Source organism: Perognathus longimembris, chromosome 1, assembly GCF_023159225.1.
Source record: "Perognathus longimembris pacificus isolate PPM17 chromosome 1, ASM2315922v1, whole genome shotgun sequence".
NCBI classification, from domain to species: Eukaryota; Metazoa; Chordata; class Mammalia; order Rodentia; family Heteromyidae; genus Perognathus; species Perognathus longimembris.
The window spans coordinates 86,478,394-86,495,941 of record NC_063161.1 but is presented as its reverse complement, the minus strand read 5'-3'; the positions used below and the strand labels follow the sequence as shown (position 1 = coordinate 86,495,941).

At 39.6% G+C, this 17,548-nt stretch overlaps 1 protein-coding gene across 3 annotated transcripts in view; it reads right to left on the bottom strand.

Annotated features, from left to right (window-relative positions):
- Positions 1 to 4,621: 4,621 nt before the first annotated feature.
- The window catches only part of Rasef (RAS and EF-hand domain containing), a 270,973-nt gene continuing 258,046 nt past the window's right edge, over positions 4,622 to 17,548 (bottom strand). For all 3 annotated transcript variants that reach the window (XM_048331781.1, XM_048331771.1, XM_048331789.1), the window contains 2 exons: positions 13,734 to 13,810; positions 4,622 to 5,905 (listed from right to left, as the gene is read on the bottom strand). In XM_048331781.1, coding sequence (XP_048187738.1) covers positions 5,800 to 5,905; positions 13,734 to 13,810 — 183 coding nt within the window. In that variant the 3' untranslated portion in view covers positions 4,622 to 5,799. The remainder of the gene's footprint in view (positions 5,906 to 13,733; positions 13,811 to 17,548) is intronic.

Genomic DNA, 17,548 nt, shown 5'->3' with positions numbered 1-17,548 from the left:
ATCCTCAGATCCCAGCATCCTGAGTATCTAGGAGTACTCAAGGCCATGAGCCACCAGCACCTGGCCCAAAACAAGCTTAACTGCTAACTGGGAATGAAAACTGTAGATTTGAGATCAGAACACTTGGAGAGGCCTTGTAGTCTGCTACTCATTAGCCACATGACCTTAAGGGTCTTATTTTCCTGAACTTTTTTTTTTCCTCAAAAATCTGAAGTCGTTAAGTACTTCTAGGTCTCAGACTTAGTATTTTGTTATATGGCAAGAATTCAGATGTCTTATATGTAAAAGAAAAGCAAGAGTCATGCTATGTCCAAATGTGCCATCATCATGTTCTAAAAATTGAGAGCAGGTTATGTTCAAACACCTCACTTGGAAATAACCACCACTCTGAGGCCCTAAGGCCAGGGGTTAATTCCTATCTTTATGCCTATTAGCTTGCTAATTAAAAGAAAAACTATTGATGTTCAGTGTTTTGTAGTAAATATCTATATATTTGGGCTAGGATTTTGTTAGCTTGTTGGTTTACTTTTATGCTGAGTGGTAAGTAGGTCCTAGGCTTCTTGTATCTTTAATTCTTGTCTCCAACTTGAATAGTCCTCGTGATTTTATGTCTTTATCATTGCACCTAACAGGAAGAATGGAATGAAGAAGAAAGGCAGAAGGGAGAGAGGAGAAAAAGAAAGAAGGAAGGAAGGAAGGAAGGAAGGAAGGAAGGAAGGAAGGAAGGAAGGAAGGAAGGAAGGAAGGAAGGAAGGAAGGAAGGAAGGAAGGAAGGAAGGAAGAGGGAAGGAAGGAAGGAAGGAAGGAAGGAAAGGAAATATTGAGCTCCACAAGTGTTAACTGAATCCATGGGTAGACTAGCAGGAGTCAGGCCATACACAGAGAGCCTTAGGCACCATGATAAGGTTTGGGGATTTTTATCTAAAGGGATTTTTATCTAAATATCAACCTGGGGAATGAATGAGAAAATGAGTCTTCTGGCCAATTAAAGAACACCAATTTTACCATTAAAATCCGACTACAAATCCTTACAAAACTCTTCTTTAAATGATTCTGCTCTTGTGTTCAGTGCACTGCTGGGCAAAGGTGCTGGTCTGGATGATTCTCAGAGAGCAAACACACACATGCCATGTCATTAATAACTAGTGCCTGTGGCACTACCAATAGAGTATATGTTCTGAAAGAGGATAATAAGACCCTGGTCTTTCTTTTTTCTTTTAGTTCCTAGGCTTCCATGAAACTAGAAGCTTGCTCCACCATGTGCTTCTTGTCTTGACCAATTATGAACCACAATAAACACTTCCTCTTTTTAAATTGACTATCTCAGGTATTTCATTACAGTAATGTAAAACTGTTATACAGGAATTCAATTGCAAGAAACAGAAAAGCCTCATCTTGAGAGGTCAAATTGGGAGTCTTTATTAGAAAACCAGCCATGACAGGTGGACTCCTGTCTCAAAGACCTGCAGCCCAAAAGGTAGCTTACACAAAGCTTTTAAAGACAAAACCCACATGTTTGGGGTGGATACCCAAGCCCAACAAAACCAGACCATATAGGAGAATACTCAGGAGCGAGCAAATCAAACCATTTAGGGAATAACCAGGGGTGAGCATTCTCTGTAGCAAAACTTTCCTGGGTCTAAACAGCATGATGCACCTGCATATTCTCCAAAGCAGAGCTCTCCTGGTCTCAAAGAATGGCTTATGTCACCTCTAGGCTTTTCAGAGCTAGGTGTAAAGCTCCCACCCCCCAGAAAGGTACCCAGGATGGCTCTAAGAACAAGGCAATGTGACTTAGACCCAGTCTCCTTATTTCACTATTATCTATTCAACCACTAACACTATCAAATTCCTCCACCGTATACATACATGGAAGGTTGCAAGAGTCAAAGTGGCTAAGGGCATAGGACACATTTCTAATTAAACAACAATAAGGTCAATACAGATGTTAGGAAAGTGACAGCAAGCAACTTTATCCTAGTGGGGAGCAGGGGAACTTCCTGGGAGTTAGCTAGGTGGTGGGAGGAGGGTAGGGTACCAGAGGTTATGAGGATGGCCAGGACACGCCTCCAAGGGCTACCCTGAGGGCCCAGTTAACACAGCTGTGCACCCAATGAACCCAATGCACCCAATCTCTTCTGCTCAGCATGGCTGGAACTACCAGTGGGGTTGACCGTATGGTCTCATGGGAACACATCTTAGAATTAAAGCCACTTCTGGAAGACCTGCAGTAAAGCAGAAAGAAACAATCCAAAGGCCAAAAGAAGCACACTTTATTGAGTTTACAAGGCACAAAATATTTGTAGTTCCTTAGATATTTGTATTGCAATAAAATTACACATTATGGCATAATTATTAATGGTTCGAAGAGGAATAAACAGTATACACAAAATAAGGCCCAAACTATTAAAATGTAAACCTTGTAAATCAAAAACCATAAAACAATTATTCAATCCTCAGAGGCCTGCTTAACATATGCATATGCAATTTCTTATATACATATACTATAAAAGGCCACAAAACCATCACTCTGAAGCCAATCACTGTATAAATTATAAATATGAAAATAAGTCTTTATCTTTAACCTTAATTTTATCTTCAGCAAGAGGGCTGTGTGGCTTGAATTTATGCAAATCATGCCTTGTATTAAATAATCAAATGTCATATACAGCATTTTATAAAGCAGCAAGTAGAAAAAATAAATTAGGAAGATGAAAAGGACTTAAAATTAATAGTAAAAAATTGCCTCGTTACCCAATATTATTTTCCATAATGATATTAATATATTATCCAATATGTCAGGATACATATAAAAGGAGTGCAGCTTAATTGTGATATTAAAAGGAAATAGAGACAAGGGGAGTAAACTCCCATAGGCATATGCAAAAAGTATCAAAATTGAGCCCAAGCTAATACCATGAAGTATTTTTGTTCTTACTGAAGGCAAATATCCAATTTGAGAACTTCTTCATGGAATCAAAATATGGGGTAAATAATCATGATCTCCCAGAATGGCACCTAAATGACTTTTCTTTAAGCAACTTTGCCAGCTAGAGATATGTGCCTAACCTGGATGATGTGGCCACACGCAGATCCTTGAGGATGACTAGTTTGTCCAAGATACCTAGATAATGTCCTAATCAACCTGGGTGTACTGACTGCATAATCCTTCAGCAAAGACCAAGGTAATACTTCTATATCTAAAGTATGCTCTTATATACAGATAGCAAGATAAATACAAAGAGACACTTTTGAGAAAATAAATAAAGGTAACATAATAATATGCATATCAACACAGTGAGGGCAATAAAATCCAAATACATGTTCCACTTGTTAACATGGATCCAACAGCTTTGTTCCAACCTCACCTGGGCACCAAACACCCCACTAAGTCCCAAGACGGTGACAAAGTTTTGTTTTACCATGCCACACAAAGTAGTGCCCACTCTTACCTCCCAATTATTCTCACATTATCCCATAAACATTGGTCAGAAATGCTATCTAATTTTTCAAGAAATCAAAAAATATCAAACAGCAACTCTATAGTAGAGTTACTGGGGATATAATTTCCCATTAAAACAAATAAATGCCTTTAGTAGGGAAACAGCATGTTTTTAAAGGCTAAATGATGTTGCAACTTCAGTTTTGAGTGTGGCATATCTAATTGCCTCCCCTATTTTAAAAGATGGAGCTTAAGGGATTTGAAGTTTGATCATAAAAATCATCTACCACCTAGGTATTGGTTCCCACCTATAATCGAAGCTACTCTGGAGGCTGAAATCTGAGGATCGAAGCCAGCCCAATCAGACAAGTCTGTTAAAAAAATTAACCAGCAAAATTTTACAGTAGAGATGAGGCTCAAACAGTAAAGTGCGGGCTGGGGATATGGCCTAGTGGCAAGAGTGCCTGCCTCATATACGTGAGGCCCTGGGTTCAATTCCCCAGCACCACATATACAGAAAATGGCCAGAAGTGGCGCTGTGGCTCAAGTGGCAGAGTGCTAGCCTTGAGCGGGAAGAAGCCAGGGACAGTGCTCAGGCCCTGAGCCCAAGGCCCAGGACTGGCCAAAAAAATAAAAAAAACAGTAAAGTGCCAGCTAAAAGCAAAAAAAGCTAAGTTAGAGTATGAGGCTGGTATTGGTTCAAGCACAAAAAGAAAAATCATCAACAGGAAAAAGGTTGTTACATGCATGGCTTTGTTTTAACTCAACAAAAAGAAATGTTTTGAACTTACATAATACAATAAATCACAGAGACCATTTATATGATTCTTATTGGCAACCAGCTAGAGCCTGCACCTACATGAATCTAGACAGGCTCAAGTGTTTTAATGGGAACACATTAATTGGCTTCATCTCCTGAGAGCCCAACTTGGGTCAGGTAGTGACTCCACTAGCTTTTGTTTTTATCTTGCATTTTTTATTGTTATTGTAAAGGTGATACACAGAGGGGTTAAAGTTACATAAGTCAGATAAGGAGTGCATTTGTTTTTGAACAATGTTACCCCTCTGTTGGCTTTTAAGACTCATTTCAGTGTGGAAATCTTTGTGACACTGAAGCTTCGAGAATGAACAGGTTTCTGATGACTATGAGTCCAATTAAACCAAGGACATCTTTTTTTAAATACTTCTTTTCTTGATCATTATTTAAGAAAGTTAGTGCTTGAAATCAGGGGGTTGGCACTGAACTACAGATTAAGCTTTGAACTATGGGAAAGTGTAAAATAACATGGATATTTTCATATGGCAAAATGGTAAGTTGCTCTAAGTTGCCAAGATACTTTTAATGAAATATAAATTACATGCCATAAAAATTATTTCAAAATATAAAATGCACCAGTTTCTTTGTAAATAAAAGAAGATCCATATCCATGGCCATTATTCTAATTCTGGAACAATCTTGTTATTCCCCAAAGAAACTGCCATCAGTGGCCCTGTTTTCTCAGCCTCTGGTGCCCACTGACTGGTGTGTATTTTTCTCATGAGCAACATTCCTGGCATTGTACTTTCAATAGTATGTGGCTTCACATATTTTCCTTAAAATTAAGTATTCTCAAGTTATAAAATACTCTTTTATTTACAACCTTTTTTTCAAATATGTTTTCTTTATACATAAAAAATAGATCTTCTTTTCCATCAAAGCATAAATTGCAGCCTTTTTTAGTCAATTAAATCTGGTTATCCTTTCCAAAGTGAGAAAAATTAATAACCTAGTATTTTAAAAGCAAGGACACCTCCCCTAGGAATAGCCCTGGAGAACCTCTTCCTACTGCTAAAAAATGCTACAGATTCTGAGAAGCGCCCAGACCCATGGGCCTTAGAGGCTAAGCTGCTTATTTTACACAAAGAAAAAATCTAAAATGGGCTGGTGACTTACCCAAGATCACAAAGCTGTATAGCAGTGAAGCTTGGATTAAAAGGCCTTGGATGAGAACTGCTCTAGTGTCAAATTTTGTAAGTAATTGCCAGCATAGGTTAACTACAAGGTCAACTATCTTATGAACCTAATTAAGTCAGTGGTTTGTCATTCATCATTAACCTGAGCATGTGACCTTGTTTTAAGAAAACAACCCCATAACAAACATGAACATATTATCTTTTAAAAGCCATTACAAAAGTACCAGAAGGCCCAAATCACTCAGTGAGATTCAGCAAAGAGAGTCAGGGTTGCAGCAGGAGGGAAAGGACAGTTCACATTTCTCCATAGGCCCATGCCATTGGATGCAACACCCTATTAAGAACCAAATGAGTCACAAAATTCAGTGTTGTGGAAATTAAGACATTTCAGCGGTGGTTGGAACTTAACCATTGCAACAATTCTTCATCTGTATGGACTTCTTGGAACCAGTCCCGGCCAGATTGGTGATAGATTTGCTGTCATCATCCTCTGTCCTTTTCTTCACTTCCCTGGAGGTTGGTGGGGATTGAGAAAGAGGATTACTCAGGTACAAATTTAATCCCTGAATGGCTCCAAAGAAATAAACAGCAATGCTGAGGGGCCACACAGCCATGGTTTGAAATTCTCTGTAGGTGTCAACTTACTAAGACTTCACCAGAGCCCTATGAATTTATGGTGTTCCCTTGCATATGTGCGGAAAAGAGGGCAAAAAGAGGTTAAGAAATTTCTTTGGCTAAATGGGATTCAAACCTCACAGACTGGTTCCAGGGACTGTGTTCTGACCAACACACACACACACACACACACACACACACACACACACACACACACACACACACACACACATCTGAAGTGCCAGAATGCTGTATGAGCTGCCACCTGCACAGGCCACTCTAACACTCTGGGACCTGACTTTCCTCCCCAGGTCATGCTGCTGCCCTTCCGGAAAGCAACAGATTTCCATACTTTAATTGTACATGATACAGATTTCCATACTTTAATTGTACACAATAATGGAGATAATAATAGTTAAAAATCCAGGTGTTCTTTTGCTTCTTCCAAAATTTCTTTTAAGAGGCAGCACCGAATACTACTACTAATAATAATAATAACAATTCCAATGTCTTAGGAAAGACGCTTAGGGAAGTGTCCTTCCAAGTACAATCGCTGGGGATGAAGTGGAATATGAAAACTTGAAGTCCCACCTTGGACAGACAACAAGAATGACTGTGGTCAAGATCAGTGTGGGACAGCTTATTTCTAAGATAATTCCACCTTTCCTTGTTAGTGCCTGGAGCACCCAATCAAAAGGTGGATTTCTGTCCTCAAGTCTTGGTCAGAGCTGACTCTCAGATAGCCTTAAGTGTAGAATACAGAGGGAAAGGTACTCCTGGACTTCCAGATACAGGGTTTAATAATGCCTGACTGACTCCACTTCCACCTGCTTGAGGCCTTGAGCTGTCCTTAGATAGTCAGTGTTACTTAATGGACAGAGGCCACCACAGTGCCATGCAAATGGAGAACCCATATGACACAGCTACAAGAAGGAGCAATCTGGTGGCAGATACTCAGCAGGAGACACAGCTCCAGGAGTCATCTGGCTGCAAACACACAAGACACCCCAAGCAACAGCAGTTGAGGAACTTTCCAGCTGATATCCAGCCAACTCTGGTAATTGTGAGAGAAAAAGAAATAGATGGCGTTTAAGGAGATTATGTTTTGGGATGGTTCATTCTGGAGCAGTTAACTAAAACTACTGGGAATCTTTCCAATAGAGCAACATTGTTCAATAGAAATGTAATGTGACCCAAAAATTAATTTCAATTTTTTTAGCAGAATGGATATATATGAACATGAAGATATATATAAAAAAGCTGAGTGTGGGTGGCTCATGCTTGTAATCCTAGCTACTTGAGAAGTGAAGAACAGGAGGACTGAAGTTCAAGACCAGCCTAGGAAAAAAGCATGAGAGACCATTCTCATCCCATAGCTGGGCACAGTGGTGCATGCCTGTCATCTCAAGCTATATGTGAAGCTAAGGAACAGGAGGACTGTGGCTCTAGCTCTGTGTGCTCTGTGTGCTCTGGCAGAAAAGTCAGCAGAACTCCACATCCTTAGAGAAAAGATGGACTCAGTGGTATGCACCTGTGATCTCATCAACATCTGGGAGCCTAGGCAGAGATGGCAGAACAGGGCTGGAGGTATGGCTCAGTGGTAGACATACTAGCCTAGCAAGTATGAGGCCCTGCACCCAAACCCCAGCACTGCTGAAAGAGAAATAAGTAGGAATTTAAAAAATGTATAAAGAAACTTGTCCACTTAATTTAAGTAACACATCTTTTGGTTAATGCAGAAAAAAATGTTACCATTTCATCACAAAGTCAGTAATATTATTGAGATAATTTATAACTTGCATATTGTCTTCAAGATACATGTATTTAACACGTAGAGCATGTGGCCCCTCGAATTTTAGCCACATTTCAAGCAGCCAGTGGCAACCAAACTACCCAGTGAAATTTCAGGAAGCTCTTATTTGCTCTAACTTCTGAAAACCACTAGTAATTAAAAGAAAAAACAAAAGATCAGCAAGAAAAAGCAATGGAAGTAGCATTTTGCTGTAGGCCAGCTAATAAGCACTCTGAAAAATGTGTCCACATTTTTCTTACTAAGAAACACCATGCACCCAAACCCTAATAGGGCATTAGTGCCCTTACTTTGTAGATGGAAAAATGAAAAGACAAAGAGACTGATCACCCCATAGCACCTCAAAAGGCCCCTTCCAGATTACAGTCATGAGAACTGTCAGATGATTGTGTATGGTGTAAACCACCACTTCTGTGGAAACTTATTACAGAAACTATAGAAAATTCACAAAATTCCAAATGCAAAGTCTTGATCATTGTCATTTAACAAATTCCCAATTTATCACAATGTATGGGACCCTCAGGTAGAGAACTATGATCGAGAGACAAGGACCTAAGTTAATAACTGCATGATCTTGAAAAGGCGACTAACATACATGGGACTCTGAGAGGACTCCTGAAAGACAAGAATTCACCTGGAAGGTAAAAAAACAGGGGCAGAGAAGAGCATACATAAAAAACAGAGGTATCAAAGAACTTGGATACAATTAGATGCTAAGCTTTCTATGTCTACAATATTCATTTTGGAAACAAAGGCTTTGAGTAGAGGAGTAGGTATGGTGAGGTAATGAAAAGACTGCCTGTAATAGGCTGAAGAGCTGGGACTTTTAACTGGAAATAGGACATCAATGTGGAGTTGTGAGCAAGAAAACAGATATTAATTGGGTTTTAGAAACATTGTACTGGGGCTGAGGGTATTGCTCAACGGTAGATGTTTGCCTAGCATGCACAGGGCCCTGAGTTCCATCCTCAACATGGAAAAAAAAATTTTTTTTAAAAGACAGTGAACTTGACACAGGGAAAATCTAAGATAGACCTGCCAACATCACATTAGGAAACCGTAAAGCAGAGGAAGAGATGGAGATATAGCCTCAATAGACATATACAAACACCACTGTGTAAACAGGGCTCAGAAGTCAATGAACATTGGGAATTAGGGAAGAGAGGAGAAAAAAGAAATGAAGGTTGAGCTTGGCTGACTAGGGTTTAACTGATTTTTGGTAAATTCCTGAAAAGGGCACAGAAGAAGAGATAACTGTAAAGAAATATGTTATCTGCTGGGTGCTTGTGGCTCATGCCTGTAGTCTTAACAACTATGGAGGATGAGACAGGAGGATCATAGTTCAAGGTCATTCCAGGCAGGAAAGTTTGTGAGACTCATCTCCAATTAGGGCCCCCCAAAGCTGGAAGTGCAGTGGTGACTCAGGTGGTAAAATATTAGCCTTGAGCAAAAGAAGTTCAGGGATAGTGCGCAGGCCCTGAGTTCAAGCTCCTGGACTGGTACAAAACAAACAAACAAATGAATACTATATCTGTGGAAATTCCAGTTATTCCAATTGGTAGCTCAGAATGAACTTACAGTATTTAAGAAAGAGGTGGAGGCAAAAATACAGCAACTTTAAGCGATCATCTGGATATGATTTCAGAAACTAAGGTGATGTTATACATCAGGAGGAAACAGAAAATGAAAAGGATAGGAATACAGAAAAGGAATGGCACGTGTGTGTGTGTGTGTGTGTGTGTGTGTGTGTGTGTGTGTGTGTGTGTGAAAGAAAGAGAGAGAAATATTCTGGGGCTTGAACTCAGTATCTGGTGCTCTCAGTTGGCTTCTTCACTCAAGGCTGGTGCTCTACCATTTGAGCCACACCTCCACTTTCAGTTTTTTGAAGGTTAGCTAGAGATAAGTCTGATGGACTTTTCTCTTGCGCTGGTTTCACATTAAGATCCTTAGATCTCTGCCTCCTGCATAACTGGACTATAGGCATGAGCGAGTGACTGTCAGCCTGTAGAAAGGAATCTTGAGATGACTAACAACAAAGAAGTAGCCAGCCAGTGATTCAGGCCAGTAGTGCAAAGTTCTGTCTCTGTCACTTCCTAGCCAGGTCACTTTGACCAAGGTGCTGAAACATTTTCATTCCCCAATTTCCTTATCTGTAAACAGGTATGATATTCATAACATCCTCATAAGAAAACTTTCATTGCTGCCTGTGGGAGGCCCATTGGCTTTTGTGAGGAACATATCATATGGCTTCTTGATAAACTTAAGTCCTCCCTTGCTTCCTTTGGTATCCTGCTGAATCTAGTACTGGACCTTGCACATGGTCAATTCTCATCATAATGACGATATTTTATTTAACCTGGAAGCAGGTATTAAATATCCAGCCACATCTTTTATCAGGTATTCAGTTTCACTAGTCTACCAAAAAATTTAGGCAAAACTCATTTTAAGAAAACCAGAAAGCAATTTCACCAAAAAGAACCACATTTAATAACTGCATATGTTTAGTATTTATACTTATTATGTCAAATGTACTCAGCTCTTGCCCTAAGCTGCTATGCTTTTTTCCCACTGGTTTTTCTTCAACTTTAGGCTACTGATCAAATAAATGTCTATTGAATGTGAGCCTACTACTGAAAACTGTTGAAAGCCTGTGATCCAGTGATGAAAAATTTACTTACCAAAGGGAAAATGATTGTGAAAGCATCTTGGCCTAATGGTACTGGAGGGAAATTGTGTTTCCAGGAGAAGTTTTTCCTGGGATGGAGAGATTTTCCAAGAACAGAATGGTTTGCCCATTATTTAAACACAAAGAGCCTCTCTTCAAAAGCAAATTCTGTTTCAGACAGTGCAAACCCACATGGTCTTCTAGTTCACAATTTATGGCATTATAACTGTGGAAAGGACAATGCTGGGATCATTCTATAAGAGCTACATCAAACACTTCATGTCTTACATAATATGTTATTTTCTAATGGTTTTAAAATGATAATTCTACATGTGAAGACTATAACATTTCTATTTTAGACTAAGTACTTTGAGAAGCAGATCTGAAAGGCAGAGCATAAATCAATTAAAGCCTTTATGTACTTGCTTCATTTTTGGAGAGAGAGAGAGAGAGAGAGAGAGAGAGAGAGAGAGAGAGAGAGAGAGAGAGAGGAATGATGTGTATGTATGCCAGCCATGAAGCTTGAACTCAAGGCCTGGACACTGTCCTTGAGCTTTTGCACTTAAGGCTAATGCTCTACCACTTAAGCCACAGTACCACATTCCACGTTTGGGGCTGTTTAATTGGAGATAAGACTCTCAGACTTTCCTGCCCAGGCTGCCTTTGAACACCAGTCTTCTAAGTAGCTAGGATTATAGATGTAAGCTACCTGCACTGGGTTTTACTTATAATTTTGATATTTAACACAGTAGGCCCAAATTAGGCCATAATATAATACTAATAATTTAAGTCCTCCATGTTACAGGATTTGTAAGAAGCTTGCGATATTTCTTTAATTGTTTAAGGCTTAAAGAGTAACTATAGCCTAACCATTACCTAGTGACCTGGTTATCAAAATTCCTTTCCACACCAGTTGTTTCAGGTGCAAGCTGGTGTCTAAATGACACTGTAAACACAGTCCACTTCTGGCTGCTCTAGCAGGCTCCAGGGGAAGCAGGTGCAGAAGGAGCAGACAGCAAATGGCCTCTCCCATCTTCATGATGTGCAATAAAGAGAAGAGTCCATAGTTGGGATGTGATCAAGGCACTTAGGATTCATTTAAATTTCATAGGATTCCATATGACAGTTGAACACTAAATAGCAATTACATTATTCATTGGAATGAAGGCTATTACACAGAGAGTAGTAGATTGTATTAGAAAAGACTTTTGAGATTGGTTTATTCAGCTCCCCATCCTCATTCCACAGATTACTGGAGATACCTCAAATAAGATGGGGACTTGTTAAAGACTCCATAGCTATTTAGGGGTAGATTTAAGAATGAATTTGGAGTCTCCCCTAGTACACAAGGCAGTAACTACCCACCATACGAGTTATCTCATATTTGAAATGCTTGGAACCATGAGTATTCCAATTTCAGAGTTCAGTAGATTTTGGAATGCATGTATGGACTTTACACGTTCAGTATTCCTAGTCCAAAACAAATCTGAAATGCTGCAAAATTCAAAGTTTTTGACCATCAATGTACACACCCCTCAAGTTTCAGACTTTGAAGCATTTGGGATCTCTGAGTTTCCAGTTATAGTTGCTCTAAGGCCTGCCTGCAGCATCCTTCCCTGAGTGTGGTGGTAGCAATGCAGTGTCTCACACTCAAGGCTTAGGCAGCTCCGTGCTCTCACAGGTCCAATGATGCTTTGGAAACCTGTTGTTCCTTCTCCACCCATACTGACCTATCCACTATATCACTCCCACCTAGGAACGCTGGAAAGGGTAAAAACCCCTACCAGTCGATCGATCAACTATTCTATCTCACTAAAGGAAAATGCATTTCATTGAATTCTCCTCCTTTGCTACATGTGGCTTGTTTGGCCAAAACAGTCTCTTTTCCAAGGATTCCCACTCAAGGCACATGCAATGCCTTATATGACCTAATCTATAAAGGTCTTGCTCTGACAAATACAATGTAAGCCTATGATCTTCCTATGAAACACAGAAAAAAGAAAAACCCCTATGTAAATTAGATGAATCTCTTCCAGTTTAAATTTATGCTTATTTTTCTAACCTGTTGTAAGTGACACTCAAAATTTAAACAGTGTTTAAAGCATTGTTTTGTTGCTTTAAACAAAGGTGATTTGTTTACGCCGTTGGGGAGATGGCTAGCTCTCTGACTGAAGTCAAAGGGGAAAATGTTCAAAGTGTAAGCCCAGGACATCTGCCAACCCCTGCCACAAATTGATGTGACTCAAGCAACCTGAAGTTCTGAAGTCTGTTTACTTAGTTTATTCAAGTAAGGGAAGCCACTTATTTCAAGGCCCTAACACAACCACTCAGCTAATGTAAGTCTAATCTAGACATTTAAATACCAAGTCATTAATCAAAAAGTATCACTGAAAATACTACAAAGTATTTCAACTGTCTATGTTTACTAGGAAAGGCCAATTATAGCACTAAAGGCTCTCAAAAACAATAGGAAAATGAATTTTGTGCCTAAAACTATATGTCTATTTTGTGTGCAATTAGAAATTACTATCCTGAATTTTGTTTATCCATCTATCTTCCTATTTTTGTGTATATTGGGCAGAGGGTAGTGGTGGTGGTGGTTATAGAAGCCCTTTAGTCTAGAAAGATTAATCTAATCATCTTTCCATTTGTGACAGAAAAACTAAGCAAGTGATATGGTGATTTCCTAAGAATACTTCAAGAATTAAAACATGCACATTTATATACAATTCTTTAAAAATATAATTTTCATTCTAATCTAAATTCCAAAATGTTATTTATGATTAACACCATTGCCTTAGCTTAATAATTACCTAAGTAATAATGTTGACATTGTGATTCCAACTAGCATGATGTGCAATTTGCTTTGGTAGAAGTTATTTTTTTCTTTTTCATCTAGAAAAATGTCATACCAGATAGTTGTATTCATAACACACACTGGTGTTTAAAATCTGGTTCCTGGAGATGATTTGCACAAGTCAACTATTAGCTTTGTGCTGACATTTCACAGAAATGTCAACAACACCTCAGATGCACCTGCTTTGTTTGGCAGTAAAGATGTCTAATATTTTACCAATATTCAGAGGGTGAGAACAAGTAGCATTGCTGAGGGTTATAATACCCATGTGCGTTGGACTGAAACACAGGACAGTGTTTTGCAAAATGTAAATTTGATCTGCATATTAGTGTGGAGGAATGTGACATGTACATTAACCAGGTACAAATTTCAACCCAGGGCACCACCTTACCGAGCAAGATGGAGAACTGCTTCCACTACGTTGGAGCCATCTTTTGCACTTGTCTCACAGAATAATGCCCCATAGGTCTGCAGGAAAGAAGTCCACACAATGGAACAGAGCTTTCAATTGGGTCTTTTGGAATTTTAGTTATTAGAAACAATAAAATCAAGCAAAATAGAATTTCCCACTGAGTGTGCTAACAGTGACTATTAATTAGAAAACTGAGTTCAAGCTGAGAGATGGTGGTTCATGCCTATAATCCTAGCTATTCAGAGGCTGAGATTTGAGGATCACAGTTCAAAACCAGCCCAGAAAAACAAATCCAAGAGAATCTTATCTCCACCTAACCAACGAAAAGCCTGAAATGGAGGCTCAAATGGCAAAGTTCCAACCTTGAGGAAAAAAATCCAAACAACAGTATGAGGTCCTTAGTTTAAGCCCCTGTACCAGTACACACATACATGTACACACACACACACACACACACACACACACACAGAGAGAAAGGAATTGAATTGGAATTTTAGTACTCAAGTAGCAAATACAAGTGTAATTTTCCAGAGATAGTTTCTAGTCATCAGATTCTTGTTTTGCATTAAAAATACATAAGATTTCATATTTTACTTTCAATAATCATATAGTTGGCTACCAAATGGTATCTATCAAATAAGAGATAAAAATGAAACCTTAGAGAAGCCAGTCAGTATTTAAATGTCCATCAAAAGTCTGGTTGCGGTTGCGTTGGGCCAGCAACTAAGCAAGGCCTATTTTCCTTCTCCTTCTGACTTCATTTCCTCTACCAGGAACAGGAACCAGCAACCTATGTGTGGTTGTTTCATTTTGTTGTTGTTTTGCACTGGAAGCAGTGCTTTAATTCAAATGCTCATATTCTCACTTGACTTTTTTCTCACAGCTGGTGCTCTACCACTTGAACCATACTTCAGTCCAGTATTTTTGCTGGCTAATTGGAAACGAGTCTCACAGACTTCCCTGCATGGGCTAGCTTTGACTCGCGGTCCTCAGATCTTAACCTCCTGAGTCGCTAGCATGACAGGCATTAGTCCCCAGCACCTGGCAGCCTTGGTGTTCACAAGAAGCAATGGGCACAATGCAGCCCTGTTATTCACTTTTGTGGTAGTAATGGGAAGGACCAGTGCACTGTCATTTTCTTTCAAATCTTTCAGTGCTTCTCATTCTTCTTCAGGTTATGTTCAAATGCTTTCCCAACCTAACCCTGCCTATGTAGCCTTGGTGATCTCCCAGCTTTACTTTCACCATATGCCCTCACTCACAAAACTCCAGTGACTCTAGCCTTTTCCGTCTTTCTCTAGTGGCTCAATTCTCACTTACCTCAAGGTCTTTGTACCTGCTTGGTCTTTCAATCACCTAGGTTGTCTTTGCCCCTAACTACCCTTTTATTTAATCTGACTCCTCCTCACTTTGGAGATTCTTAGGTAACCCTTCCTTGAAGTTCAGATTAAGTAGTTTCTAATCTTGACTAGCTCTTCCTGGTAGAGCTAAAACCTCACAGGTGTTTTCTGAAAAGCACTTGCAACAATTGTAACTGCTAGTTTTATTTCTGTCTTTGATCTAACAAGTAGGAGACATTTTAATTTAAAGAAAAACTGAAGCTAGGCTCTGATGGCTCATACCTATAATCACTACTACTCTGAAGGCTAAGATTTGAGGATCAGGATTTGAAGCCAGCCCAGGCAGGAAAGACCATGTTACTCTCATCTCCAATTAACCACAAAAAAGTGTAAAGTTGAACTGCAGCTCAAATGGAAAAGCATTAGACTAGAGCAAAACAGCTCAAGGACAGCACCCAGACCCTGAGCTCAAGCCCTATGATGGACACCAAAAACAAAAAAAAAAAGGAAAGGAGAATTGGGTGCATTTAGGGCCTGGAAGTGGGTCAAATATTCCCATATGTGATAAAGGGAGGATCTGGTGGGTTTGTGGAGCAAGGAGACAGAGAAAAGACAGAAATTGGGGAAGACTCCACAATGAGACCTGTATCTAGCCATCCCCAAATTATAGGAAAATATATTCCTATTATAAGAGAGAGGAGTGACTGGTCGAAACAGGTAGTATTAGCAGGGTGCCTGTAACTCTCATCTATAATCCTAGCTACTCAGGAGGTTGAGATCTGAGGTTTGCCACCAGAAGCCAGCCTGGGAAGACAAATCTATGAGAGTGTTATCACCAATTAATCAGCAAAAAGCCCAAAGTTTAGGTGTGGCTCAAGCCATAGAATACCAGCCCTGAGAGAGAGAGGAAAGAGTCCTGAGTTCAAGCCTTTGCATGCGCATGCACACACACACACACACACACACACACACACACACACACACACACATTGTGTTATGCTAACTTCTATAACCAGGATGTCACAGGATGTAGGAAACTGGAAGTCATGACATACTTGAGGAAACAGACCTTGAAGACTGAAGAGGAATGAAACTGGCAGGGGTCCATTCTGAAGTGTCTGCTTTGCTTACCAATCTTTTCTTAGTACACAATAAAGTAAATATGACTACAGGTGCTAAATGCATCTCCTTTGCATTCAATGTCAATTTTTAATGTTTATCATATTTGATTTGCATTTACAATACTCAAAATGTGATTTTCAATTTACAATTTGTAAAGTGAAACTTATTTTTAAAGTTCATGCACGCCCAGTAATCCTAGCCACTCAGGAAGCTGAGATCTGAGGGTCACAGTTCAAAGCCAGCCCTGGTAGGAAAATCCATGAGACTCTTATCTACAGTTAACCACCCAAAAGCTAAAAGAAGACATGTAGCTCAAGTGATGAACAAAATAGCTCAGTGCCAAGTCCTCGGCCAAGGCTCAGCCCGAGTTCAAGTGTGAGAACAGACAGACAGGCAGACACACACACACACACACACACACACACACTCACAGTCACACACACAAAAGAAGGTGTCCTTCGCTGGTGCTGGTGACAGACAGCAATACAAGCATTAAATGAGACTGCCTTAGGTGCATGTGCCTGACCCCACTGCATCAGCCTCCTGGTGTTAGGGTAAGGAGAGTTTTTCTATAGGCCCTGCAGCTTGCACCATGACAACGACAGAAGAAAACATTACCACAGTAGTAATCCACACAGAACTTAAATTCATCCTTTCTGCAAATGTGTAAACCAAGATAATTTCAGACTAAGCACAACTCTGTGTGTGTGTGTACATACTGGGCTTCACATTCTCCTCATTCACACAAGGCTAGCACTGTATCACTTGCACCACAGCTCTACTTCTGACTTTTTGCAGATTAATTAGAGATTAGAGCCTCACAGACTTTTATGTTCATCCTGGCTTTAAACTGTGATCCTTGGGTCACAGCCTCTGGAGTAGCTATGATTATAGGATGAGCCACCAGTGCCCAGCCAAAGTACCATCTTTCCTTTTTCCTTCCTTCATTTCTTTCTTCCTTCCTTCCTTCCTTCCTTTCTTTCTTTCTTTCTTTCTTTCTGTTTTTATAAAATTATCTTTCAGCAGTTGTACAAAGGTGTTGCCATTTAACAAAGCAGTTTATGAATACAATATTTCTTGATCAATGTCACCCCTTTCAGCATTCTTACCCATTTCTCCCCAACTTACCTTCATCCTTACTCTTCTTAATTTTGTAGGATGTACATTGGATTCTTAACCACATTCTCTCTATCTTCTATTCTTCATTCATCTATCCCTTTCCTCTTAACCCCACCCCATGCCATTTGAATACCTGCTTCCTGGTGTTTAACTTTGACTTTGCCTTTCTAAGGAATTACACTATTTCAGTTCTCCCTTGAATCTACTACTATA